This window comes from Rissa tridactyla, chromosome 15 (genome assembly GCF_028500815.1).
Source record: "Rissa tridactyla isolate bRisTri1 chromosome 15, bRisTri1.patW.cur.20221130, whole genome shotgun sequence".
In the NCBI taxonomy this organism is placed as follows: Eukaryota; Metazoa; Chordata; class Aves; order Charadriiformes; family Laridae; genus Rissa; species Rissa tridactyla.
Genome location: NC_071480.1, coordinates 11,659,147 through 11,683,750, shown reverse-complemented (window position 1 = coordinate 11,683,750; position 24,604 = coordinate 11,659,147). Strand labels below are relative to the sequence as shown.

The 24,604-nt window shown below is 66.3% G+C and overlaps 1 protein-coding gene across 2 annotated transcripts; it reads left to right on the top strand.

Annotated features, from left to right (window-relative positions):
• Positions 1 to 146: 146 nt before the first annotated feature.
• On the top strand, positions 147 to 22,051 carry RBFOX3 (RNA binding fox-1 homolog 3). Of its 2 annotated transcripts, XM_054221522.1 has the most exons (12): positions 147 to 279; positions 14,972 to 15,223; positions 16,026 to 16,163; positions 16,641 to 16,694; positions 17,222 to 17,314; positions 18,501 to 18,561; positions 18,843 to 18,896; positions 19,181 to 19,313; positions 19,910 to 19,949; positions 20,542 to 20,603; positions 20,926 to 21,004; positions 22,007 to 22,051. In XM_054221522.1, the coding sequence occupies exons 1-12, from the start codon at positions 178 to 180 to the stop codon at positions 22,049 to 22,051; spliced, it is 1,113 nt and encodes a 370-aa protein (XP_054077497.1). In that variant the 5' UTR covers positions 147 to 177. The 2 variants fall into 2 exon arrangements, with proteins under 2 accessions (XP_054077497.1, XP_054077498.1); XM_054221523.1 differs by lacking the exon at positions 147 to 279 and having other exon boundaries at positions 15,005 to 15,223; positions 16,029 to 16,163.
• The last annotated feature ends 2,553 nt before the right edge of the window (positions 22,052 to 24,604 follow it).

The following is a 24,604-nucleotide window of genomic DNA, read 5'->3' as shown; positions in this document are numbered from 1 at the left end:
GGCGAGCGCTGCTGCCGGGCGGCCGGCCTGCCGCCGATGCATCCCCGCTCCTAGCGCCGAGGGGTCGGGAGGGACGGCCGAGGAGGGGAGAGCCCGAGGGGCCAGCCGGGAAGACGAGGATCGCGGTGTGCGGAAGAGGACGGACCCGCGAGCAGCTTCACGGCTACCTGTCGACACATGCTGTGCTCCATGGCTAACTCGGGCTGCCTCCTTGTCTCCAACTCAGGCATGCTTCCTCACTCTCTCCCCTGTCCTCCAGCCTTCCTCTACCTCCAACAGGTAAGTCACCCTCTCCGGGGGATTTTTTTTTTGCTTTCCGGTTCACACGTGTTTCTGGCCGGTTCCCTCTCGGCGGAGGGTTGGAGCTTAACCGCATCCTCGCTGGCTGCGGGGCCTCTCCGGCACCAGCCCCGCGGCACCGGCGAGTTGTGTTGCAGTGGTGGCTCGTGGCCCTCGGCCGCGGTTCCTTTGGGGTTTCTCCGGTTTCCCTGGCGAGGTGGCTGGGAGCGCGGGCTGAGACGCGGGCAGTGCGGCAGCCAGAGCCGCCGGCGCGGGTCCAGCTCTTTCCCTGCCTCGGCGCTGCTGCCATTCGGCAGAGGCGAGGGGTGATGATGGATGCTCAGATAAAAGGAATGAGGCTTCTGCGTGGCCTGAGCAGCCTCCGGGGAGAAGGGAAGGAGATGAGCTTGTGCATGCACACGCGTGTGCACGTATGTGTGTGTACAGCCGGGCCGCGGGGTCTAGTGCGTGTGGGTTTGTGTCGCTGTCGGTAGGAAGGTGCTGCAGAGGGACCCAGGGGGGCGGCAGGTCCAGGCGAGCCCCAGGACCGGGCAGCCTGGCCAGAGGGTCCCTGGGCCATCAATTTGGTCCTTAACTTCTGGCCAGGGTGTGCTGCCCTGCAGGGCTGCCCTCAGGTCCCGCGCTGGACCCAGTGCACTGGGTTTCCGGGCTCATTGTCCCAGGGGAAGCACAGCTCGGGAGAGGCAGCGTTTTCTTCAAAAGCCTCCTTGCTGCATCGGAAATCCCGTCTCCCAGCCAGGCGAAGTGCTCCATTTGTGCTTTCAGGAGTTTAAAAATTCATAGCATCCTCACCGCGCTCGGCGTGGCCTGCGCGGCTCACCCAGCAGCCGAGGACGGGCGGCGCAGGTGCAAACCCTCCAGCCCCAGCAGGGAAGGGCTGGGAAGCATTTCCCCACCTTGGGACGTCCGTAGCCTGCGTCCGAGGGGGCTTGCGGCCGGAGCACGGCCACGCTGGCGGTGGGGACAGTAAGGCCCAGGGTGGCTCTCCAGCACCCTGGGGATGGGGCTGGCAAAGCCGGTGCTGCCGCTGGTTATACAAGTGCAGCAGCGGCCGTGGCATGTGCATGGGGCCGGGGCTCACGCGGGGGCTGCTGCAGAGGCCGGCTAAGACGGGTGCGTGATTTATTGCACCCTCCTGCAGGCAGAGGCTGGGGAGAGCTGGGGCTGGGCTGGGTTTCGGTCTTGGCTTCCCCAGGCTGTGCCGAGGTCCCCGCGGCCACTGCTCGGCTGCCCAGGCACATCTGACACCGAGCAGAAACCGCCCCTGAGCCCCCACCCGTCCCCAGGGAGGTTTTCTGTCCCTCTGAAGGGGAGTGCAGGGATGCTTTGAACCAGCAGTAGGGCCTGGAACCTCTGCTGGGAGCGGGCGGCAGCGTGAGAGGTTTCCCTCTCTGGTCAGGATCCCCTCGTCCCCTGGGATCCCCTCGTCCCCCACCTGCCACCGGGGGCTCGGTCATGCCACTCGCCCTGCGGCGCGCTCCAGCACGGATGGGCTGCGCTGCTGGCCGGCTCCTGGGGCTGCAGCAGGGCTGGCAGCGTTGCGGGCAGGCATGGGCTGCCGGCCCCTGGCCGGGATGTGCATGGCGGGAGTTTGGGGTCCCTGGGAAGGAGAAGCCTTTCCCCAGTGTGCGGCTCCCTGCACCCCGCAGCTCCTGCTTCCCCCGCCACCCTGTTTGTTTTAATTTGGACGTCGTGTTTAGCGTCGCATCCTCCCTGCTCTCCCAGCAGCCTCCTGCTCCTTGGCACCGCGGCTGGACTGGCAAGCCAGGAAGGAGGGTTTTATTAAGAGAGATGGAGTTGGATTTTCAGCCAGCTAATGGGCGCAACGGAGGCCAAAATCTCCGACCTCTTCCCAGGGCTTGTCCCTTGCTGAGGCGCTGCACCCGGCGCTTGGGGACAGGGTGTTCCTGGTGCGTGTCGCGACGAGGCGTCAGGCAGAGAGTCGTCACTGGCAGCTGTCGCATGGGGAAGGGGCCCAGGGCACACCGTGCCACCGGCTCCTTGTCCTGCCCGGCCGAGCAATGGGCCTGCCTGGCACGTGGTGTTCACTCTGCAGCAGTGCTTTACCCCAAATTCACTCCAGATTTTGGACCTGCACTACTTTGCCCTGCCTGCGCTAGAGGAGCGCGCAGGGAGCGTTGCTGCCTCTGCCCGGGGGCACGTGCCCACCTGGAGCTCGCCTCTGGCCAAGCCGGCTCAACCCCCCTGTGCATGGCCAGGGGCGCCTGGAGCGGTCTAACTGACTCCCTGAAGGCATTTGTGGCGTGGGGTCTGTGGGGCTCGGTTTAGACCCCCTGGGTTACGGTTCCCTGACCGGAGTGTGTGTGTACGCAGGGAGACAGATATCACTGCGTCAGACCTGGGGTGGGCACGTACGTGGGATGGTGCCTGAGCCCCGGGGCCGCAGGGGCCTGTGCTGGCCACCATCTCCTCCTGCGCCGGGACCCAACGACTGGCTGCTCCGGGCTGGGCTGGCCGGGGGGAAGCAGAGCTGGGGGGCCATGGGGTCTGTGCGCAGTAACTGGCCTTATCCCCTTCAGGGGTGTGCTCTCCCCACGGGAGGCTTGTGGGTGTTTGCTGTGGTTGTTCCATGGAGGCCGCTCACGTCTCGTAGCTCCCCAGCATCTTCAATAGTGATGGTATTTGAAGGAATGACCAAGAAATGAAGTTGTCTGCAAGACTTCAATTAGCGCCAGGGAAGATCCAGTTGCCACCAGGCTCCGGCGGTGCCAATGGCCCGTCCAAGCGGCTGCGGGCACCTTGCAGCTCGCTCAGCCCAGCTCACCCCATGTGGCTGCCAGGCCACCCCGGTCCTGGCCCTGGGAGCCGTGGTCCGTGGCACTCGGCGTGGTGCAGCCGCACTGCGTGCAGGAATGGCGCTCGGCGCCGGAGCTGGCGGGGCAGGTGGCAGCTCCGCATCCTTCGGTGGGGCCTGGTGGAAACGTTTAGCTCTTGCTCAGCGAGGACCTGGGCACAGAGGGAGACTTTGGTGGCTGCATTTCGTCAACAGAGCAATCGGACACTGCTTAAAAAGTGTCTGCGCTGTAATTACAAGCGAGCAACTAATCGCTGCAGGACGAGGCACGGTGCTGACCGGGAACAGACCCGGGTTTTGAGGCTCAGCACCGGCGTTCCAGTGCGGCGCGGACCTGGGCACAGGCAGCAATGTGCGTGCAGGGCTGGATACCAGCACAGGTTGATGTGCAGGGGGCTGAAACCTGCCGCAGAGCTGCCCCCGAGGTGTCGCTCGCCGGGGGCATCCCCGGTGCCCACGGTCGCACCGCGCTGCCCAGCCTGCGGTGCCGGAGGCTCGGCTGAGCAGCACCCGGCCCGCTGGGAAACAGCCTCTGCAAAAGGCAGCTTGGAAAATTCCTTTCTAAAAGGGCTGCTGCCAAGTTTAGCATATTATATTTTTAGGGAACAAGTCTATTCCGAGCAGCATTGTAGCGTGTTGCAGCAGCGGGTTCGTTTCAAACCTGGTTTCTCCCCCTGCTTGCGTGTCGCGCAGATGCGAGACCCGGCGCGGCGGCTCCCGGCTCCGGCCGAGCGCCCGCACTGCAGCGGCCACATTGCTCCCACGGCGGCCGGCAGGCTTTAAAGCCGCAAAAAACGTGTTTTCCTTTTTTTTTTTTTTTTTTTAATATATTGAAAACACTGACATTAATTTTAGCTTTGCAAAGCTGGTTTCCCCACAATAGCTGTAATTTAGGCCTACACTGCCTGGCGATGCTCTTTTTATAGGTATATTCCTATTTTAGTACTATAGTGATGGGTGAATGAGTAGATTAAATTAGATTTAGTATCTATCATTCTTTAAAGCGTTACAGGCAGTCGGTGGAGGGGGTATGGTTTAACAAAGAAGAAAGGCTAATTAGGAGCCGGCACAGGCTGCCCACGCTGGCTCCCACCGCCCCTGGCTGCCCCCGGCCCGCGGCCGCCCTTGCTCAGCACCCAGCGGGAAATAGGAAGGTGCATTTGGAACCAGATTTCCCTGCGCTGCCCCAGGGCCAGGCCGGTGCTGGGGTTTGTGGCCATGGCCGGGTGGGATGCTGGGTACCGGGGCCGAGCACCCCAGGCTCCTGCTCCTCCGGGGATCTGGCGGTGCTCCTCTGGGGATCTGTGGAGTCATGGCGGTGACCTGGCTCCCAGCTGCTGTCCCCGTGGGGCGAGTGCTGCCGCCGGGTTCTGCTGTCGGCCCCGGATGGGGCTCCTGCGCCTGGGTGCCGCAGGGACCTTGTCACCCTGCCGGCACCAACCCTGGCGTCAGCAGGGCGCCTCTGCAGGCAGCAGGCGTGATGCTGCCCCGTTCCCAGGGACTGTGACGGGATTCGGTGGTGGAGCTTCCGAGCAGTGGGGACACCGAGGGGCACGATGGCCTCTCCTGAAAGGGCATTAGTCCCTTAGATGCAGCTGGGATTGGCAAGCGGGCACGCTGGGCATGCGTGGGGCTGGACCGCCGGGAGGGTGCAGAGAGGTTTGGGAAAGCACCGGCATCAGGGAATGCTGGGAAGGGTGCCTTGGCAAAGGAGGGAGCCAAGCGTTTGAGGAAGGAGCTGGGTCTGCCCAAGCTGGGGCGGTGGGGCAGAGGAGGCTCCAAGCCCATGGAACACCATGGCTTCGACGTTCCTGCTGGGGCCATGGCAGCCGGGCAGGGGCTGGGCTGAGCGGGAAGCGCTGCGGGTCAACGGGAGGCCCCGGGGGTGCAGGTCGAGCGTGGGGGCAGCCCTGCGGTGCCGGGCACACAGGGCAGCCGCGGGCTGGGCAGGGCGCCGGGGCAGGGTCTGCACATCCCTGCTCGTGCCAGGGCCTTGGCACACTGGGATGGCCACCGCCCGGCAAGCCCCGCCGTGCTGGTGTGAGCCCGGCAGCGTGTGACCAGGGGGCTCTGCAATCCCAGCCACGCCGGGGCTGCTGGCTTGTGAAATGCCACTGCCATTGAGCAGGCTGCCCACGGGCAAGCGTGGCCATAGCAGGTAGCAGCCCCAGCAGGGCTTTAACCTGCGCCACCTTCCTCGGCGGTCATCCAGCCAGGTGGAACAAGCCGTCCTCCCTCCCTCCCTCCCTCCCTCCCTCCCCAGGGCAAGGGACGTGGCAGTGGTGGCACTGCTGGCACTGCAGCCCCGCTGGCAGCTCCGGGAGCAGCCCTTCCCCAACTCGAGCTCGTGGGCCCTGGGTTGAGGGAGGTGCTGGCCTGGGCACAGAGTCAGGAGGGATGAAAGGCCACGTCCCAGCAGGTGACAGGGTTTGTGGTGGCTGCCGCAGGACAGGCATCCCCCAGGGCTGCGGGCATTGCCTGCAGGGGGTCAGGTGTGGTTCCCAAATCCCCTACAAGCCCCACTGTCGCCAGACGGTGTTCCCCGCCGGGTTCTCACTTTGCCCTCTGGCACCTTCCCGAGCACCCAGACGGATCTGGTGGTGGCCAGCTCCGGTGCCCCCTGGGACAGGGCCCCCTCCCCAGCAGCCTTCGCATCCCGGCTGCGTTGCCCGGACCTGGCAGCCAGGGTTTGCACAGCATCAGCAGGATTCGCTCCAGCCCCGGCATGAGCAGCGCGGCTGAGATGTGATCCCTGGCAGCGAGAACCCATTAGAGTGAGTGAGACGCGCGCTGGAAGGAGACCCAGCGGGAGGAGGGAGTTTGTGGGGATGGTGCTGGGAGCGGCGCTCGGGCAGCCCCCGCCTCCGTGCTGGTGCTGTCGGGGTTTCGGCACGCGGACAGGCCGGTGTTGCCAGGGAAGGCTTGTCGAGGTCAGCCTGCGGAGCCGTGTCCTGCTCCCACCCTCGGGGGTCTCGGCTATTCCCCCTCCATCAAAGAGCCGGGGAGATTGCTGCGGGATGTAGGGGTGGTGGCAGCCGGCGTGCCCGGCGGTGGCCCTGTGGCGGGGAGGCCAGGCAGGTCTGGCTGCTCCCGCTCCCCCTCGCCGGAGTGCCGGGTTTGCAGCACTTTGTCATGATTTTCCCCCCCGTCTCCGAGCAGCGATCCCTCACCACTCGCGTTACCCAAGTAGAAAATGACACATAAGCTGACATGATCGCTGCCAGCGCCACGCGGCAGCTCTTCCCTGGCGGCGTGGGGGGGGTGGGCAGGGCGGGTGGCACGCTGGCTCCTCAGCCTGTGCTCCCCCTGGCTCTCGCGGCCCCCTCCAGCCGAGCTGCGGCAGAGCCGGGCACCGACGGTGAGGCCGGTGTTTACTGGCATGTTCCTGTCCCTGTCCTTTGGCCCAGGCTGGCCGGGGACGCGGCCAGGGACATCGCTGCGCTGGCAGAGCCGGAGCTTGAGCCTGTGGGTCCAGGCTGGGAGCCGGGCTGTGCTGGCTGCATCCCCGCTCCGGCTGCCGGCAGGACACGCGGGTATCGTGTGCGTGGCCAACTCGTCCCCCGTCAGCGGGGCTGGTCGGGACGTGCGGGCAAAGCCCCTTGTGCAGGCAGGAGCTGCCGGGGGGGCGGAAAGCAGGAGAAGGCCATGCGGGTCCTGCGTCAGGGCAGGGCAAGGAGAGCCCGGGGTGAGCTCTGGGGATGGGGGAGCAGCAGTCCCCAAACGTGCCCAGAGAAGCGCTGGCTGCAGAAGGGAGCAGCCCCCAGCCTGGGGGGATCCCATGTCCTGTCCCCCCCCCTTGCCGTGTCTGCACCCCTTCAGCATCTCCCGGCCACAGCCTTCAAACGGCTCTTGTCGAAAATCAAAACTGGGGAGAGAAGAGCAGGAGCAGGCGACAGTGGCAGCTTATTTGTGATCTGCATTGTGTGGGGAGCTCTTAATTAGAGCTAATTAGACTAATTAACTTGCAAATGAGAAACTCGTCTTTTTCTCTTTTTCTTTCACAAGAAAAAATAAAAAAAAGACGAACAACAAGATAAATATTGAGGCTAATTACTTTGTACCTGCTGCAGAGCCCCACCAGCTCACGGGATGCCCGTCTCCCGGCCAGCGTGCCGTGCCCGTCCCTGTCCTGGTGTCCTTGCGGTGGCTGTCCCCACTCAGGGCTGCAGGGCACGGGTGCCCACGTCCCTGCGGTCCCCACTGGCAGAGAGGGACCACCCGCCATCCTCTGTACACCCTCGTGCCCCAGCGCCCGGCAAGGATGCGTTGTGTGTCCAGGAGCCGGTAAGGGCAGTAGTTTCCGCGGCACTGGCCGTTGCCAGGACCCGGCGGCCAAGGCCCAACGCCGGGACGGCGTTGGGCCTTGGCCGCCGGGTCCTGGCGATGGCCGGTGCCGCAGAGAGCGTGGCACTGGCCATCACGCTCTGGCACCCTCTCCACCAAACCCATCCTATCCCACCCTGGGACCAGATCCGGGGCCGGGGGGGGGTCCCCCTCTGCGGCACCACGCGGTCCCGGCTGTTTTCCAACTCTTCCCTCGCGGCGTCTCTGGTTTCCCCCTCGCTCTGCCGCCGCAACACCCTGGGGGCTTTGTTAGCACAACTCGGTTCAAATGTCTGATTAGTCTTTAGGAGATCGAGGGGTCAATTTTCCACAGCTCCTTCCTCTCCATTTAACTAATTTAACTGCGCGATTGTTACAAATTTCATTTTATTATAGCCCTGCTTCTCAGTCCAATTGAATTACCAAAATCTCATTTTCTCAGAAGTGCTGAATATGTAATTAGAGGAAAAATTATGCTCCTGACTGCCTATTAGAGAGGGCTGCATGAGAGAGCTTGTCCGGGTGCACACGCGGGTCCGCGGTTCCCCGAGCACCCACACTGGCCGGTGCGAGCATGCGCGCGCTTGTGAGGCTGCGCGTGAGCGAGCGCCACGTGCGGCTGGGCCAGAGCCCCAGCGTGGCGGCGGCGTGACAGTGACAGGTGGCCATGCGTGGGCTCCTGGGTGCGAAGGGCTTTGCAGGAGCGGGGCCAGGGTCCGGGCAGTGCCACGTGGGCTCCTCGGGGACCTGCGAGCTGTGGGGCAGGGTGCGGGGATGGCGGCTGGAGCTGGCGTGGTGCTAATGGGGAGGCGCGAGGCCGGTGGATCCGGCTGTTCATCCTGCTGCTCGCTGTGTCTTGAGTTGTCTGGATCCAGCCGGGCCGGACTCGGCTGCCAGTAGCTCCATAGCTCAGCAGTGCGGGCTGGGACCCCCGAAGATGTCACCTCCAGAGCCCCTCTATGCCGCTCAGTGCAGCAGGGACCAGGCACCCTGCAGCCCTTCCTAGAGCGGCAGCCCCTACCAGCTGCTCTCCAGAGCCCCCAGCCCCTGCCAGCGCCGCGGAGAAGGCAGCAGCCCCCTGGGACCACTGGCAGCAGAGACGGGTCACCCTCCAGCATGGCTCGGTCACTCTGGTGCACAGTCCCTGCAGCGTGACGGGTCCCCGCGTCGGATGCTCCGGTGTCTGCTCAGGCTCAGGAGGAGCAGGTAGCTCAAGCAGATGCTGCAAGGACTTGTGTCCTCTCCACCCGGTCCCCAGGCTCTGCAGCCAAGCTCGTGCCTGGTGTGCCCTCCTGTCCCCAACCCTTTGATGGCCGTGGGGGACCAAGGTTCTGCTGGCAATCCCAGACAACGCTGCGTACGCCTGGTCTGCGTTGCTCCGTCGTGCCTGTAAGAACAGCTGTGCCAGGGGGCTGCTCTGGCTGCTGCCCCACAGGTGCATCCGCTGGGAAATGCTGCGGGTGAGCCCCGGCACCGCCGGCAATGCTGGGAGCTGCTGCGGGTGAGCCCCGGCACCGCCGGCAATGTCGGACTCTGCTCCGGAGGGAGGAGAGTGCTGCGCGTTCCAGAGCTGCCGTCCTCCCGCTCGTTGCAGGCCTGATCCTGGCATGTCTCCGGCAGTGACACAGCCCGGTCCCTCCCCGGCGCAACAACACAGGTACATGCGAGCCTGGGCGATGTGAGCCACACGCACATGGGGGGCGGCCGGGAGCCCCCCCAAGCACCCCCGTCTCGCCTCGGTTACACAACATTATCATTTCATAATACTCTGAAATATACATGAAGTTGGCTGAATGCAGATGAAATTGCACCATTTACTTCATGAATATTTCATGCGGCCTCAGCTCCGAAGTTTCCGGCTGGTGGAGCCGGGAGCCGGGGCCGGACCCTGCTTCCCCCCTGCCCCACCCAGGAGGTGACGGTGACACGCAGGCAGGTCTGCGCCCGGGCTGGCCTCTCCTTTCTCCCACCTCGGGTATTGCATGGCCACTGGCCACCACGTCCTTCCTCCCTGGGCTCCCACAGGTGGAGGGGAAGCAGCGTCCGGCCCTGGCCGTGCCCTGGCCCCTGGCAGCCGCAGGCGGCCGGGCGCTGCCGGCAGCGAGTCATGGGGCAGGAGCCAGCCCCGCTGCCCTGGGCGAGGGGCAGCTCCTGTCCTGCAGGGTCCTGGCGCAAAGGAGGGGGGCGGAAGGTGCCGGGACAGTGTGTGGCAGCCTGGAAAAATGGTCTTTTTCCCATGCCAGCAGGCTGCCCTGCCTTCCCCCACTCCTCCTCCTCGCGCGCTGTCGCTGCTGCCCCTCGGGTCCTGCCTGTTCTCTCCAGCCCTGCTGCTCCTTGCAGAGCTTCCCGCTCCAGCATCCCTGGCAGATGCCATTAGCAGCTCTCACCCCTCCCCTGCCTCCCCACTAATGAAGACATTAAGCGCGGCGGCTGCTACCTCCGGCCTCCGCAGCTCCTCACCTCCTTTCACAGCTCCTTCCCAGGGGGGTGATTCCCCCGTTGTGTGTCCGTCCCCCCCCCACCCAGCTCTCTGTAGGGGCACGGTGGCCCCCACTCTGGGCTGGAGAGGAGAAGCGACCCCCCGCTGTCTCCCGCTGGCCCCCGGCGCGGGCAGGGCTTGTCCCTCTCGGGGCTGGGGACGTCCCCGTGGTGAGCACCCCGACCCCGCTCCCCCGCCGCAGCCCAGGGCTCTGTGGCTGGTGCCTGCTCGGGGCCGGGCGCGCTGCTTTGTATGGATGGCGCAGCATTTTGGGTAATGAAATATTCACAGGTCAGTGATTCCTTGAGAAATGACGGGGATCAGTCAATTCCTTTTCAGGGAGTAATTTTCTTCCCCTTCACGGCCTCTGTTTCATGTTGACAGTCATTAGCATGAGCGAGCGGCTGGATCGAAGGGGGGACGTTGTGGCTGTCACGCAGACGAGCTGCTCTGGGCACGGCCTCGCGGCAGCCTGCGGTGATGGCACGGCCGCGTGTGGCCCCTGGGTGCCTGGGGGGCACGTGGGGCCGTGCGAGGACCCTCCCGCCACCGCCGGGGCGTTTGTCTGAGCCCTGCACCGCCCTGTTCCGAGGTAGCGGGCGCGAGGGCGGACGCTGCCATCGGCTTCCCTGCGCGCTGCCCCGCTGCGTCCCCAGCTGCGTGTCCTGCAGGCAGGCACGGTGCGTCCCGTCGCAGCAGCGCGCTGCAGACCTGTTGCAGCAGCGAGCAGCTGCCCTGGCGCAGGCTGAGCCGCAGCCTCGGGCGCCCTCCGGGAATTGCTCAACACCCTTCTCCGCGCTCGGTCTGACCTCGGGCTGTCTCGCCGTGCGGAGAGGGGATGCCCTGACAGCGAGCGAGCAAGCAGGAGCCACTCTGGGTCAGGGTAACGTGCTTGCTGCCTGCCCGCGCTGCCTGCAGGATGTGCTGCCCGCTGAGGCTTTGCAGTTGGAGGCACATCTTGGTGGCCTCCGTGGATGCTGTGGTGGGGACCCCAGCCCCTCGCTGCACCCCTCGGCGGGTGGCTGGTTCCCGGTGGAGTGAGCGAGACAGCCGCAGGCATCGGGGGCCGGAGCTGGGCTGGCTGCCTGCGGATCCGCTCTGCCTTTTCTTCCCAGAGCTCTCATGGCTCCCTTCTCGCTGGCGGTGGGGAGGTGTGTGGTGATGGGACTGTGCCCCCTCCCCAGCTGCTCAGGGGCTCGGCACGCTGCTGGCCAGCCAGGCTGCACATGTGCCATGACCAGGCGGTGCCATGCTGCCCCTGCACCAGCAGCACTGGCCCGAGCACAGCGCATGGGAAGGGGCCGTCCACCAGCAGAGCTGGCCGGGTGGGGATTTCCCTGGACCGAAGACAAGAGCAGGAACGGGCTGAGGTGGCAGGATGGCCGTGAGGCTTTTGGAGAAAACTCTGGGCACGTTTGTGGGTGCCGCGGCTGCGGGCGAGGGGAGCAGCCCCAGGACAGGCAGCCGGCTGGTTGTAAATCGTGACGGCGTGTGCCAGGAGAGGCTCTGGCTGAGCGTGGGCACGGCTCGCTGGCTGGCCTTGCGGGGCCACCGCGGGGCCACCATGTTGCCCATCCATGGCCGGAGGTGGGTGGCAGCGGGTGGCAGTTGCTCGTGTGCTCACACGCTGCACCTTCGTGCCGTGCTGGCAGGACGCGCGTCGCGGGCGGAGGCATTGGCGGGACATTGCAGGGTGCCTGGGGCCAGCGGGTGCCCTCTCGTTAGCGCAGGCGCTCTGCGCTCCGCTAATTGCTCAGACACGTCCTCTGCATTCGGGGGCTCCTGGTGCGTTATTTTCTTAAAAAGGAGCAAATGTTAAAAATGGCGTCGTCAGCCCCGAGCTGACAGGCACAATCACCAAAGTGCGGCGTCGGCAGGAACCGGCCCCACGCGCTAAATGACTTGAAAGGAAATGGCCTGGATTGTGCTGAGGAGGCAGAGTGCGGTGGGGAGAAAGCAAGTGGAGCAAACAAAAAAACTTCATTAATTAAAGAAACTCGTTAATGAGGGACATTTAATCAGCTAAAGATGATATCCACCCCCTGCCTGCTGCGGCAGCCGCTGCGCAGGGCTGTGGCGCGGGGCTGAGCCGCAGGCAGGGCAGGGGACGCCACGCAGGGGACACCACGCAGGGGACACCACGCAGGGGACACCACGTAGGGGACACCACGTAGGGGACCTCGGGGTCCCACTGACCCTGCCCTCCAGGGCTGGGCTCAGGGAGCGGTGGCCTGCAGCCAGCTGGATGGGGCCACTCTCGGGGGGCTCCCCTGGCCGCGGGGGCTCCCCCAGCCCTGTCTCCTGAGCGCGGGGCTCTGCCAAGGCGCAGGGAGGCGGCGGGACGCCCGCCAGCCTGCGGGACACAGCAGCGTGTGCCGCACTGCCCCGAGCTGCTTCTCCCCTTGACAGCGAGGGCCTCGACTCCCCATCCCAGCCCCTCCGCTGCCGTCCCGGGGTCTGTGGTACTTCGGCACAGGGTCGTGCCGGTGCCATGCCCGGGCAGCGCGGGTGGTGGGGTGCTGCTTGTGCCCCCCCGTGCTGTGTTAAGTACTGCCGGCTTTGCTCCCTACTCGTTCTTGGGCACTGCACTAATCTCCCGTCTCATTGACTAAATGAGGGCCATGGGCCATTAATAATCAGAATTTCTTTTAACGCAAATGCGGAAAACTGCCCCGCAAAGCGCAGGAGCATCCCCCAGGCCCCCAGGAGGAACGTGCAGGGCACGAGTGGGGGATGCCTGTCAAAGCACCCTGTCCCTGGCACCCACGGGGCGGCACCACACCACGTCGGTGCCTCCCCAGCTGCCTCCCCTGGGGTGCAGGTGGGTCCCCAGGACCCCCCGGGCACTGGGCGCAGGGAGGGACCCAGGGAAGGGGCTGCTCCTGGTGCAGGCTGAGGGCCTGCTGTGGGGCTGGGGCCCCAGTAACCCGCCGGGGGGAGCAGGGGGGCCGGGGCTTTTCCCACGCTGCAGGCAGCCCCAGGCAGCTGGCAGCGGAGGACGCAGGCAGCGCGGGGTGCGGAGCTGAGCAGCAGCTGCTTCCCCGTGATGTCAGGGAGCATCAGGCAGCCAAACCCGTCGACATCCCCCTCCCCGCGGGACCCTCGCCCCTGGCAGCCCCCTGCCACCGAGCTGAGCAGCCCCGTCCCTGCCCGGGGATGGACGTGGACGGCAGCGCTGGCGGGAGGGAGGTGCTGGGAGCCGTAGATTGTGCCTCTGCAGCACCAGCAGCCCCAGCGATGGCGAGCGGCAAAACAGGGGAACCTAATGGTCCCTGAATGAAATAATACTTGGGCTGACAAGCACTGCGACAACCCTAATTAATAACAGAAATGAAGGTGGCTGTCGGGACGGGCTGGTGAGGAATCAGTGGGGCCCAAGACCTGGGCAGGTGGGGACGGTCCCTGCCCCGGTACCCATCTGCGTCCTCCTGCCTGCTTGGCTCCTCCTGCCTGGGTAGGAGTGCCCGGCCCCGCTGGGACGGTGGCTGATCCTGGCTGTGGTGACAGCAAGGACGAGCGTCCAGCGTGGAGCGTGTGGGAGTGCTGCAGGCTGCGCCTGCTGCTGGGTTCATGCACACAAGGCAGGGAGGGTTGGGTGCTGGGCATCAGGAGTGCAGGCAGGAGTGTCGGGCGCTGGGAGTGTGCCCGCTGTGACTTTTCGGCGTCTGCCTGCTCCCCAGAGCAGGCTCGGGTGCTGGGGCGCGGCTGAGCGCCGGATGGAAATGCTCCAGCCCGCGAGGTGTGTTGGTGCTTGCGGTGCAGGCAGGAGCGTGGTCCGGCTGTCCGGCCGGGGGGCAGCGCCGGGGATGGGGCTCCGCCGTCCTGCAGCATCTCGGCAGCCCCAGCCCGCACTGGCAGGTGCATCTGGCGCGTCCCTGAGCAGCTGAGTCAGCGCGGGAAGGCGCTGGCGAGCCTGCCGATGACTTGCAGATCTGTAGCGGGATTATTCACGCTGGCTTTGCATGTGGTCCCCACCGTGCCCCCGGCGCGGGCTCCCCTGCCTCCCTCGCAGGCACGACGGCCCTGCCAGCTGGGGGATGGCGGCGGGCAGCGCGGCCCCCCCCGCCTGCCCCCCGCCATCCCTCCGCACCATAAATCGGCCACACACACAATTAAGGAGCTTGTCTCCACGGGCTGAGCCACAGATGTATTTCATGGGCGAGAGGCTGCCGCGGCAGGTTGTAAAGCATCCGAGGGGCTGCCCGCGCTGCCCCGTGTGCCGGCGCAAAGCATTCACAGCCTCTCAGGGGCTGGCGGGGGCCGTGCGCCGCAGTCGGCGTCTGTGTGCGGCGGCGGGTGCAGCACACGCGTGTGCAAGGGGGGAGAGCCCGCGGGTGCATGTGGGGCTGTGAGGGTGGGCGGTGGGTGGGTGTGCAGGAGAGGTGCTGGCTGGCAGCCCCACGCCACCCCCCTGGCAGGCAAAAGGCAGCCCTCGGCCCGTGGTGTGGGTGCAGCTCACCCCATTTGACCGGGGCGGCCAGGCCGGCTGCATTAGAGCAAAGGGGCTAATCAAATATTTAGCAGTTAATTGATCCCTGTCTGGTGTTTTCCAAGGGGCCATCAGCATCCCTCCTCTCCCCAGCCCCAATCCCCTTTGCTGCCACCACCATCACCGGGATGCTGGGTTTGTAGCCGGTGGGCGCTGATGCTGTGCAGCCCCCCCGGAGCGATGCTGCTTTGCTTTGCCCCGTGTTGGGCTCCAAACCCAGGGCTGCCCTGGTTTCCATCCTCGAGGAGAGGGTGGTGTGCCAGCTCCCCCAGTTAAACCCCAGTGGGCTCCATCCTCCTGCTGCCTCAGCCCCAGTGCCCCGGGCAGGCAGGAGGAGGGGGAGCGGGAGAAGATGGGGGGCTGCACTGCGGGCAGTGTGACCCAGGAGCTGCCGTGGCACAGACCCAGCCCAGGGGTTGGGGGGAGACACCACAGGCTGGGGCGCGGTGGGGCTGGGGGACCGGGGGCCGGCGGCAGGGACCAGGACCCCTCCCCGGGGCAGGTCGCAGCCCAGGCTCCCCGGGGACATCGGTGGGTAAGGGGGACGGTGCCGCTGTCTCGGCAGGGTAACCAGGACGCCACGGCTCCGCCAGACGCGATGGCTCAGCCCTACCCCCCGGCCCAGTACCCCCCGCCCCCCCAGAACGGGATCCCCGCAGAGTACGCGCCGCCGCACCCCCACCCCACGCAGGACTACTCGGGGCAAAGCACAGTACCGGAGCACGCCATGACCCTCTACACACCAGCACAGAGCCACGCCGAGCAGCCGGGCACCGACGCCAGCACACAGTCCATAGCAGGGACGCAGACGGTACCGGTAAGGGAGCAGTGTCCGGGGGGGTGGGCAGGGGTCCGAGGGCAACGCCAGGGGTGCCGGGGCAGCAGTGCTTGCCTGGCCACTGTCCCTCGGGGCGCCGGGCTGGGTGCCGCAGCAGCCGCCTCTGTCCCTTGCGGCCCCCCCCCCCGCCCCCCCGTCATTTCTAATCACTTGTAATCTACCTGCTTGGCTGCCTTCCCACCAGATAGCTTCAATTACAGGGTTGTAATGCAGCGCCGGGGAAAGTGCTGAGCCGAGCACTTCCCAGCCCGTGTGCGGGGTCTGCCACCCCCCGCCCCGAGCACACCCCTGTGCCACGGTCACGGCCCCTGGGCACCGTGCCACTGGGCTAACAGCGGGGAGAGAGGCCAGTGCGAGGCCACGCGATGCTGGCCGCCTCTCTGCAGTGGGTCACCCCCTGCCCTCTCCCAGGCCTCCCCCTCCCCAGGGTGTGCTCCCTGTGCCCCCCCTCAGCGCTCAGCCCCCCAGGTCCCTGTCACCCATGAGGCGGGTGATGCCCTGACCCCGCTGGCAGCACCGGCCGAGGTGAGGGCTCAGGCTGGTACCCCAGGCTGGGCGTTCCCTGACTCCCCGCAGGCAGAGTTCCCCTCCGGCATCCCCCTGACTCGCAGGGCTGTGAGGAGACCCACGGAGTGCTGCCCGGAACTTGAGGACTGCAGGGTGTCCTTAGGGGCAGGCAGGGCCAAGCACAGGGGAGGGGGACAGATCCCGAGCCCGGACCCCCACCGGGGGATGCGGAGCAGTCGAGCCGGGGGCTGATGGCCGGCGGTGCTTCCTGCAGCAGACAGACGAGGCGGCACAGACAGAGAGCCAGCAGCTACACTCCTCAGACAACACAGACAAGCAGCAGCCCAAGAGGTTACACGTCTCCAACATCCCCTTCCGATTCCGGGACCCCGACCTGCGGCAAATGTTCGGGGTGAGTCCGGCGCCTTCCAGCCACCCGTGTCCACTGCTCTCTGCTCAAGTGCTGCTAGTGGCATTGCAGGGACCCCAGCAGTGTCCCATCCCAAGGGTCCGTCCTGCCCAGCCCGCGGCGTGCCCGGGCACCTCCGTGCCACTGCTGGCCGGGAGCAGTGGTTTGCAGGATTTGCACCCTGGCTAACAGCCGGGCTGGGAGACCAAGGCCCATGCATGGCGGGGGGGAGTGACACAGAGCCCTTGTCCCCCTCCCCTTCTCCCCTTCCCAGCCCTCATTAGGATTCAGAACCGTGCAGGCTAATGAGATTTTGGGTGATACTCCTCAAGTCCTGGAAGAGGGGGTGCCATGGGAGGGACGGGGGCTCTCCCCTGCATGGCACCGAGGGTCCCCCGGGCGCAGAGCACTGTGCCGGCAGCCCTGGGAGAGGGGCAGGGGGTCTGCGGGTGCTCACGCCTCTGCTCTCTCCGCTTGCAGCAATTCGGGAAGATCCTGGATGTGGAGATCATTTTCAATGAGCGGGGCTCCAAGGTGGGTGCTGCCGGCTGCCGGCACCGTTACGGCGAGCCCCGGGGAGGGGGCCAGGGGGAGCTGGGATGCCTGGGGGCTCCTCTGCCTGCTCTCCCTCCTCTCCTGCCCCGCGGGACCTAGGCACGGGGTACCCCATCTCGGGGCAGCCCCGTCCCGCTGCCCTACACCGGCGGGGGGGGGGCCGTGCGGGTCCCTGTGCCCCAAGCGCTGGAGGGAGGGGAGGACTCACTCTGCCCCCGCCGGCACAGGCAGCTCGTGTCCCTCTGTGTGTGGATGTCTCTGTTGTATCTTCCCTGCTTTCTGTGCCCCTTTCCCAGACTCTTCTCCCAGCTCACGGGCGATGCTGGGGCCTCAGCCGGGACCCCCGGAGCCAGCGGGGGCCCTGACCCAGGCTCTCCATCTCTGCACTGCGGCAGCCTCCTCTCCTGCGCCAGCTCTCCTGATTCACCCCCTCTCTCTCTCTGTCCCCACACCCTCTCTCTGTCTCTCTCTGTCTCTTTCTTTCTCCTTTTCTCCTCTGCTCACAGGGTTTTGGGTTTGTAACTTTTGAAACTAGCACAGATGCCGACCGGGCACGGGAGAAGCTGAATGGCACCATCGTAGAGGGCCGGAAGATTGAGGTGCTCAGATAAGTGTGCTAGTGCCATGCCTGCGTGTGCGTGTGTCCTCTCCGCCCTGCCCGGGGGCTGCAGGCAGGGCAGAGCTGCCCGGGGACGGCGGGCAGGGGAGAGCTGGGGCAGGGGACGCTTTGGGGCAGCCCCGGGTCCCGCCCTGCTCCCGCATGTCCCAGGGGAGGCTGTCCCGGCGCGTGCATGTGTCCGTGAATGCGGCACGGGAGCATGTGTGCCGCTTGCCGGGAAGGACATCACTTGGCATGAGGAGCGTCCGGCTCAAAGGAACCTCCCACGTGCGGGGACACCCGGGGCACCGGCCCAGGCACTGCCTGCGTTTTGCCCAGTTACAGAGGGCTCTGGCAGACCCCAGCTGCCCGCAGCCCCCGTGCCCACCACGCAGCCGCCCTGGGCTCTGCGGGGAGGAGAGGGGTGCTCTGCTCCATGTGCATCCCCGCCTCCCCTGCGCCCAGGCGGGAAGGGTGCTGTGCAGGGCTCCCATGCCCGCTGGGCAGGCAGCTGCCGCGCTGCCTGGCCCCCGAGGCTGCTGTTTCTTCAAGCCAGGCGGAGGGATCAGGCTCTGCCCGTTCGTTGGGAGCACCCTTGCTGATTGCCGGCGAGCTGTGGGAAGCGGGGCAGTGCATGGCAGAGGGAGCGGGATGCAAACATCCCCAGCAGTGCTGAGTAGAGGGAAGGGCAGCCTGGCAGGGCACAGCGATGCCCCGTGGACAGGCTCTGTCTGTCGGAGAACATGGTCCAACAAAGCCGGGCAGGAGCTCGCGGGAGCTTGCAAGAGTGACCCGGGCTCCTGCCACAACCGTGTCCTTCCTGCCGGCAGGGCCAGGCGTGGGGTGGGGACGGGAGGTGGCCGAGCCTGGTGGCAGTACGTTGGGGCTTGTCCTGAGCATGGCACCGCAGCGGTCGGGGCATCGGCCACCAGCCCGGCCAACACTCGCCGCTGGAGCCAGGGCAGGAGCTGGGAGGCCTGGGCCAGCCGGGGTGCGGGCAGGACTGCGTCACGGCAGGGCAGCTGCAGGCAGAGGTTGCTCCCGCGTCTCCCCCCGCGGCCGGTGTCCTTCGCTCTGGCACCTGAAGCAGCAGTGACGCGCGCCGAGGGAGCCGAGCGGGCCCTGGACCGCAGCCTCGCCAGCCCCGCTGCCCACAGGCGCTGAGCTCCCGACCCCTCTCTCCGCAGGTGAACAACGCCACGGCCCGGGTCATGACGAACAAGAAGGCTGCCAACCCCTACACCAACGGTAAGGACCAGCGCCAGGAGAGCCGGAGCTGCGGCGGGCAGGGCCATCCCCGGGGCGCCCGCGCTCCCTCGCTGCCAGCTTGGGCTGAGCTGACGCAGCAAATGCCCTCCGCGTCCTCGGGCAGACACGAGGGCGGACGCTCCCTGCCCAGTGCTGGGGCGCAGCCCCCCCGGGTACCCCACGCCCTGCATCCGCCCGGGGACGGGAGCTGTGGCCCCTCAGGGTGGGGGGGTCGCAGCAGGGAGGGTGTCCCTGGCCTCACCGTCTCTCCCTGCCCGCAGGCTGGAAGCTGAACCCGGTGGTGGGAGCAGTCTATGGCCCCGAGTTCTACGCAGGTAACGTCAGGTCGGGGACAGCCCCGCTGCAGATTCCCCCAGCGTCGGCTCCGCGCCGTGTCCCGCACCACCATTGCTCTGAGCAGCGAGCGGCCCCGGCCCCTCGCCCCCTCCTCACCCCTGCATGCACAACTCCCCCCGGCCCGGCCCCCTGCCCCAGCGTCCCCGTGTCCCCGCCAGGCTGTGGGGACAGTCAGGCTCTGGCACGGGAGGCTGCGGGGGTCCCAGCCCTGTGCTGTCGGGAGCTGCTGCAGAAAGCCCACGCTTGTCCCTCTCTCCTGCAGTAACGGGGTTCCCATACCCTGCCACAGGGACAGCTGTGGCCTACCGAGGGGCACACTTAAGGGGACGAGGACGCGCTGTCTACAACACCTTCCGGGCTGCGCCGCCGCCACCACCCATCCCCACCTACGGCGCGTGAGTACCCGGGCGGCGGGGGCACTGCCGGCCTCGGGGCACGGCGCCCGTCTGCTGCCGTGTTGCTCCTGTTCTGCTGCCATCAGTGTCAGCGTTGCCGGGCTCTCACGCTTTGGGATCGGGCTGCAGCTCCCCCAGCACCTGCCTGGCCTCGGGCTCTGTGAAACCATTGGGGGGTTCCCCTTCTGCCCCTCGGGGTGACCCACGTGCTCGCCAGGCGCCTGCGCCCCAAAACACAGATGGGTGCTCCCGCTGTGCCAGTCGGTTTGATAGAAACACTCCTGCTCCCGGCACACACAGCCGCTCCGGTGTCAGGCACGGCCATGGCCATCTGTGGCCACTTGGCCGCTCCCAGCAGTGATCGTGCCCCGGACTCCTCCATCCCTGTGGCATCTCCTGCCTTTGGCTGTGCCCTCCGCCCGTCCCCATGTCCCTGCCCTCCCTGCTGGCATTCCCAGCTCAGGACGTGCCCTCGAGCTGCCCGGACACCACTCCTCACCCATCGGCTGCGCTGCTGGAAGCAGCTCCCCCAGTTCACCGGCTTCACCCTGGCTGGTGACACCGGCCAGGCTCTGACGCCTCCGCCTCGCTTGCAGGGTCGTCTACCAGGACGGGTTCTACGGAGCCGAGATCTACGTAAGTGCCACGACCGGGTCTGGGCCATGCCTGGGACCCTGTGCCGGGGCCGGGGGGTGAGCGGCATCGGGTGGTTCCACTTCGGGCTCTTCCCCAGCCAGCCCCTTCCCCTGGGGAGGGTAGCCGGAGCGTGGATGTGAGCGCGGCTCCTTCGGAGCGAGCAGGGTGGCACCACACGAGTCCTGTGCCCCCAGACAGACCCTCGCGGGGCCAGCACCGCCTGGGATTTACGGCCTTGCCAAGCACCGGTGCGCTGTCTTACACCGGCATTTAACCTCCATATTTAAGAAGCCGTTGGCGATATTTCAGGCAGGCGGCTGAAGGATTTATCTAACGTGACACCTCATTAAAGCGATCAGGGAGGTGACATTCTCTCCTCTGGAAATTTAATTTTTTAAGGTTAATGTTTGTGAAAGCCCCTGGGGAATGGTAATGAGGCTGGTGTGCGCCGCGTGGCACGGGCACTGGCTCCCCGCAGGGTCCCACCGCTGCTCCGTGGCAGTGCCCAGGGGTGCCCGGCTGCCCTGGCCCACCGAGACCCCCCCGGCAGGTGCTGCCCCCCTCCCTGACCGCAGTCTCTCCTGTGCTGCAGGGGGGCTACGCCGCATACAGATACGCCCAGCCCGCGGCAGCAGCGGCAGCATACAGCGACAGGTAAGCACCGCTGCCCGTGGGTGTCGCTCCGGGCCTGGGGGGGGGGGGATGCGCCATTTCACCCCCTCCACCACCCGGTCCGACACACACCAGCTTTTGTGTCCCACGGGGCGAGGACAGAACTGGGCATGACGAGGGTGTCCTGCAAACTGGGGTCCCCGCGCTGCCCTGGGCTCCTGCTGGGACTGGTGCCCGGGCAGGGAGAAGCGTCAAGGTCCCGGGGTGCAGGAGGGGGATGCAGTGGCCAGGGCTGGGGGGGCTGCTGAGGGGAGACGGGTCCCCGTCCCCGGTCACTGACGCCCACCACTGTGTTTGCTTCTAGTTACGGCAGAGTGTATGCAGCGGCAGACCCGTACCACCACACCATCGGCCCCGCCGCCACGTACAGCATCGGCACCATGGTAAGAGCAGCCCCCGCGGCCTTTCTTTGCTTCCCTGCGTGAACTGCAGCCAGCGCGGAGAGGGGGGGCCCGGGGAGCCTGCGGGGTGCGAGGGCGGGCGAGGGGCAGCCCCACGCGCCGGGGCTGTGGGAGGGGGAGCCGGCAGCAGGAGCAGGAGCAGTGCAGCCCCTGCCTGGCTCTGTCCCAGGCAGGCAAGAGAGGAGCCCCCCCAGCCCTGTGCCTCCACCGCAGGTGCCCCATTACACCCCGTGCACTCCCGTCTGCACACGCTGCTTCCTGGGGCCCAACTGCCTCCAGCACTGGCTTGGGGGGGGGTCTGTCCACCCCAGGGCGCTGCCCGGGGACCGGGACCCCCTTTCTGATCCCTGGCTTGCAGCTACATGCAGGGAGCACGCGTGCGTGCGCCGGTGCCTGCAGCCACCCACACGCCTCGGCTTTTAGCTAGCCTCACAGCCAGCATCAAAGATGAAAAATCCCACTCATAGGCAAGATCTCAAAGCCAAATCATCTTTTTCTTCCTTTTTTTAACCCACTCACCCCCAGCTGTGGCCAGGGTCGGGCTGCCAAGCACCCCTTGGCACCCCCAGCCTTGGGGAAGCCGCTAGCGGGGGGCCGCAGCCCCTCCATCCCGTGGGGATGGGCAGGGTGGGTACCAGCCCAGCGCCGCAGCGGGGACAGGGACGGGCTCCGCCGCGGTCACCGCAGGCACGCAGGAGCCTGGCCACGGTGGTGCCGTGCTGCGGGCACGGGGGCTCGAGGCACCCTGCAGCCCCTGGGCCCTGCACCGCCCCAAGGCAGCGCCCGCAGCTGGCCCAGAGCCCGGGCAGCGCTGGGCACTCTCGGCCCTGCCCGCCCCTCACGTCCCAAGGACAAGCGGTTTGGTGTCATTTTAAAGAGAAGAAAAAAAAAAAAAAAAAAAAAAAGAAAAAAAAAAAGGGAAGAACTGGGCTTTGCCTCTCTCTCGAATACTGATTGGCTTTTTTTTCATCTTTGATGTTGCAGGCTAGTCTATACCGAGGAGGGTACAGCCGCTTCACTCCCTACTAGCAAGACAGACACAGCCCCCCCACCACTAGCACTGACGCTCACTAGCACCAAACACACCAGGCAGACAGAGCCGAGGCCGAGCCTCTGGAGGAACCGCGGTGCCCGCAGGGCTGGGGCTGGGGCCGGGCTCCGCGGGGCCTCGGCAGCCCCCCGTAGGGTTACGGCTCCGTCCCACCGCCCGCCCGCATCTCCTGCACCATCCGTCTGCCCCGGCGCAGCCCTGCGCCTCGGTGCTGCCCAGCTCCTGCCCCCGGCATCCCTGGGGAGCGGGGCCGGCCCTCGGCCCCAGTGGCACCCCGCTGCCGGAGTCGGGATGCGGGGTCCCCGGGCAGCTCCACTGCGGCCCGAGTCCCCTGGGGGTGCCGAGGGCTCGTCCCCCCGTGAGGCAGGAGGGGATGCTCGGTGCCAACGGCAGCCCTGGAGCAGCCCCTCTGCCCCCCATAAGAGAGACAGGAGCCGGCGGGGGCTGCTGCGTGCTCCTTGGGGATGGAGCCGGGCTGGGGCGGGTGTGGGACCCGGGGGGGCAGCCCCCCGCTTCTCCAGGGCAACTGCACTGCTCTGCAGAGAAGCTGCGGCGCAGGGGTCCAGCTGCAGGGCTGGGGCACGGTGCGGGGCTTGGGGGGCCGGGCTGGTGGCCGCATCCCTCCCGGCCAGGCTGCCCCGCGGCCGCTCCAACGACAGACCTGCCTCTCTGTTTCTGTTGTAGTGAAACCGCGGCCGTTTTCCTTCTGGGACCAGGAAGGGCAAAAAAATCCACACACACACACACAAACACACACACAAAAAAAAAAATCAAAAATTAAAAAATTAAAAGCAAAGCAACAAAAAAAAAAAAAAAAAAGCAAAGCGGCAGCAGCCAAGTGAAAGTCCCATACTGTCCACACACGCACCGAGCGAGCGAGTCCCGGAGGAGCGCCGCGGCGAACACGGACCGGCCGGACGTGCCGGAGGAGCCCCTCTCCGCCCCGGCCCCGCAGCCCGCGGCAGGGAGGGAGAGCCGGCGCGGCCGAGCGGGGGGCGTCCACAGGGGCCTCCGCCCGCCCAGGCGCAGGGCCTGGGCACCACGTCTTCCTTTCAGCTGCGGCACGCTGCCCCTTCCCCAGCTCGGGGCACCGGGCGCTGGGGTGGGAACCCGGCTTCGTGTTTCCCGAGCTCCGGCGCTTGCCGGTCATCGGCGTGTCGAGTGTGCGAGGCCTCGGCTCCCGCGTGGAGCTGGGGTGGCGGCGCAGCCGCTTTGCTGAGGCGCTGGGCGTTGCAGGGGCACAAGCCTCTGCCTTTTAAAGGGAATTTTTGTTAAGAGGAGCTTGCAACTCGCTTGCGATCCCTTTCCCCTCTTTTCCCTCCCCTCCAGCCCCTGACGCACCCGGGGCTCCCACCCCGCAGGGAGCAGCCCTGACCGACGCCGCGTGCGGCCCCCTGCGCTGAGCCGGGATGGGGACTGTCCCGATCCCGATTCCACTCCCGCCTGCTCTGCGGTGCGGGACACGCTTATGGCCACCCGTCCCTGCCCGCCCTCGGTGTGGGGTCTTGGCCATTGCGTTGCCCAGGACTGGGGGCCGGCATCACCCACAGGGACCGGCCCGAGCCCCAGGGTCGGTCTGCAGCGGCTGGCGCACCGGGTCCGGCGCCTGGCAGCACAGGGCACCGTGGAGCCCACCCTGGGGTGCAGCCCCATCCTGTGGGGCGGCCCCATGCTCAGCCCCCCACCCTCCTCCCCACCCCGCGTGGCTCCGCCACTCCTCAAACCTCACTTTATAGTCTGCAGACGCCCCTCGACGCTCCAGCAACGAGCTCCCCCTTTTCTATTCCCGGTGTACATAGCCCCGGCCCCCCTGGCCCCGCGCCCCCGCCCCTGTACAAAGCTCCTTCCATCGCTGTACTGGCTTCTTCCTTACAGCAAACCCCTGCGCCGGCCGCCGGCGCGCAGGCTGGCACCGGCCCATCCTGTATGCTTCAAAGGTGTGACCATTCTAATAAACAGTATTATTATTATTATTATTATTATTATTATTATTACAAGGATTATTATTATTATTATTGAAATTATTAATAAAGATTTCTTTCTTCAACCAGGGCGACTCAGGTTTTGACTGGGATGCTGGCGCGGGGGGCGATGGGCACAGCGGGTCTGGCCGTCCCGGCACGCCACTGGGCAGGGGGCTGCAGCTGGCAGCAGGCGAAGGGGGGTCCCACCACGGCCCCCGGCCTCGCCCTGGCAAGGTAATGGGGTGCCAGCACGGCAGGAGCCCTCCCCTGGCTGTGCCAAGCCCTTCATTTTTCAAACTGTCAGATAATTCATTTCAGAGCGAGTTCCCCACCGGAGGAGCAGCAGCTTAACTGCTGACATATTAATTTTCCTGACCAGGAGCCAGCATTGTTTGTGGGCCCGGGGCCGGCGCTGGGAGGGAGCTGGGGCTGGGTGACCCCGCTGCGCGGCGCGCTCGCCTGCTCCCTGCCTCCTAATTGCTTGCTCACCAGACTGTGAGAAAATAATTGCTGCTATAAATTTTCTCTCCTTCTCCGCATAAGATATGGAGGGGAGGCAGCCGGGGC

Coding starts and splice junctions, on each gene's coding strand:
- RBFOX3 (XM_054221522.1), top strand. CDS start 178: ATGCTGTGCTCCATGGCTAACTCGGGCTGCCTCCTTGTCTCCAACTCA. Junction 17,315..18,500: donor TAGAGGGCCGGAAGATTGAG/GTGCTCAGATAA, acceptor CTCTCTCCGCAG/GTGAACAACGCCACGGCCCG. Junction 18,562..18,842: donor TGCCAACCCCTACACCAACG/GTAAGGACCAGC, acceptor CCCTGCCCGCAG/GCTGGAAGCTGAACCCGGTG.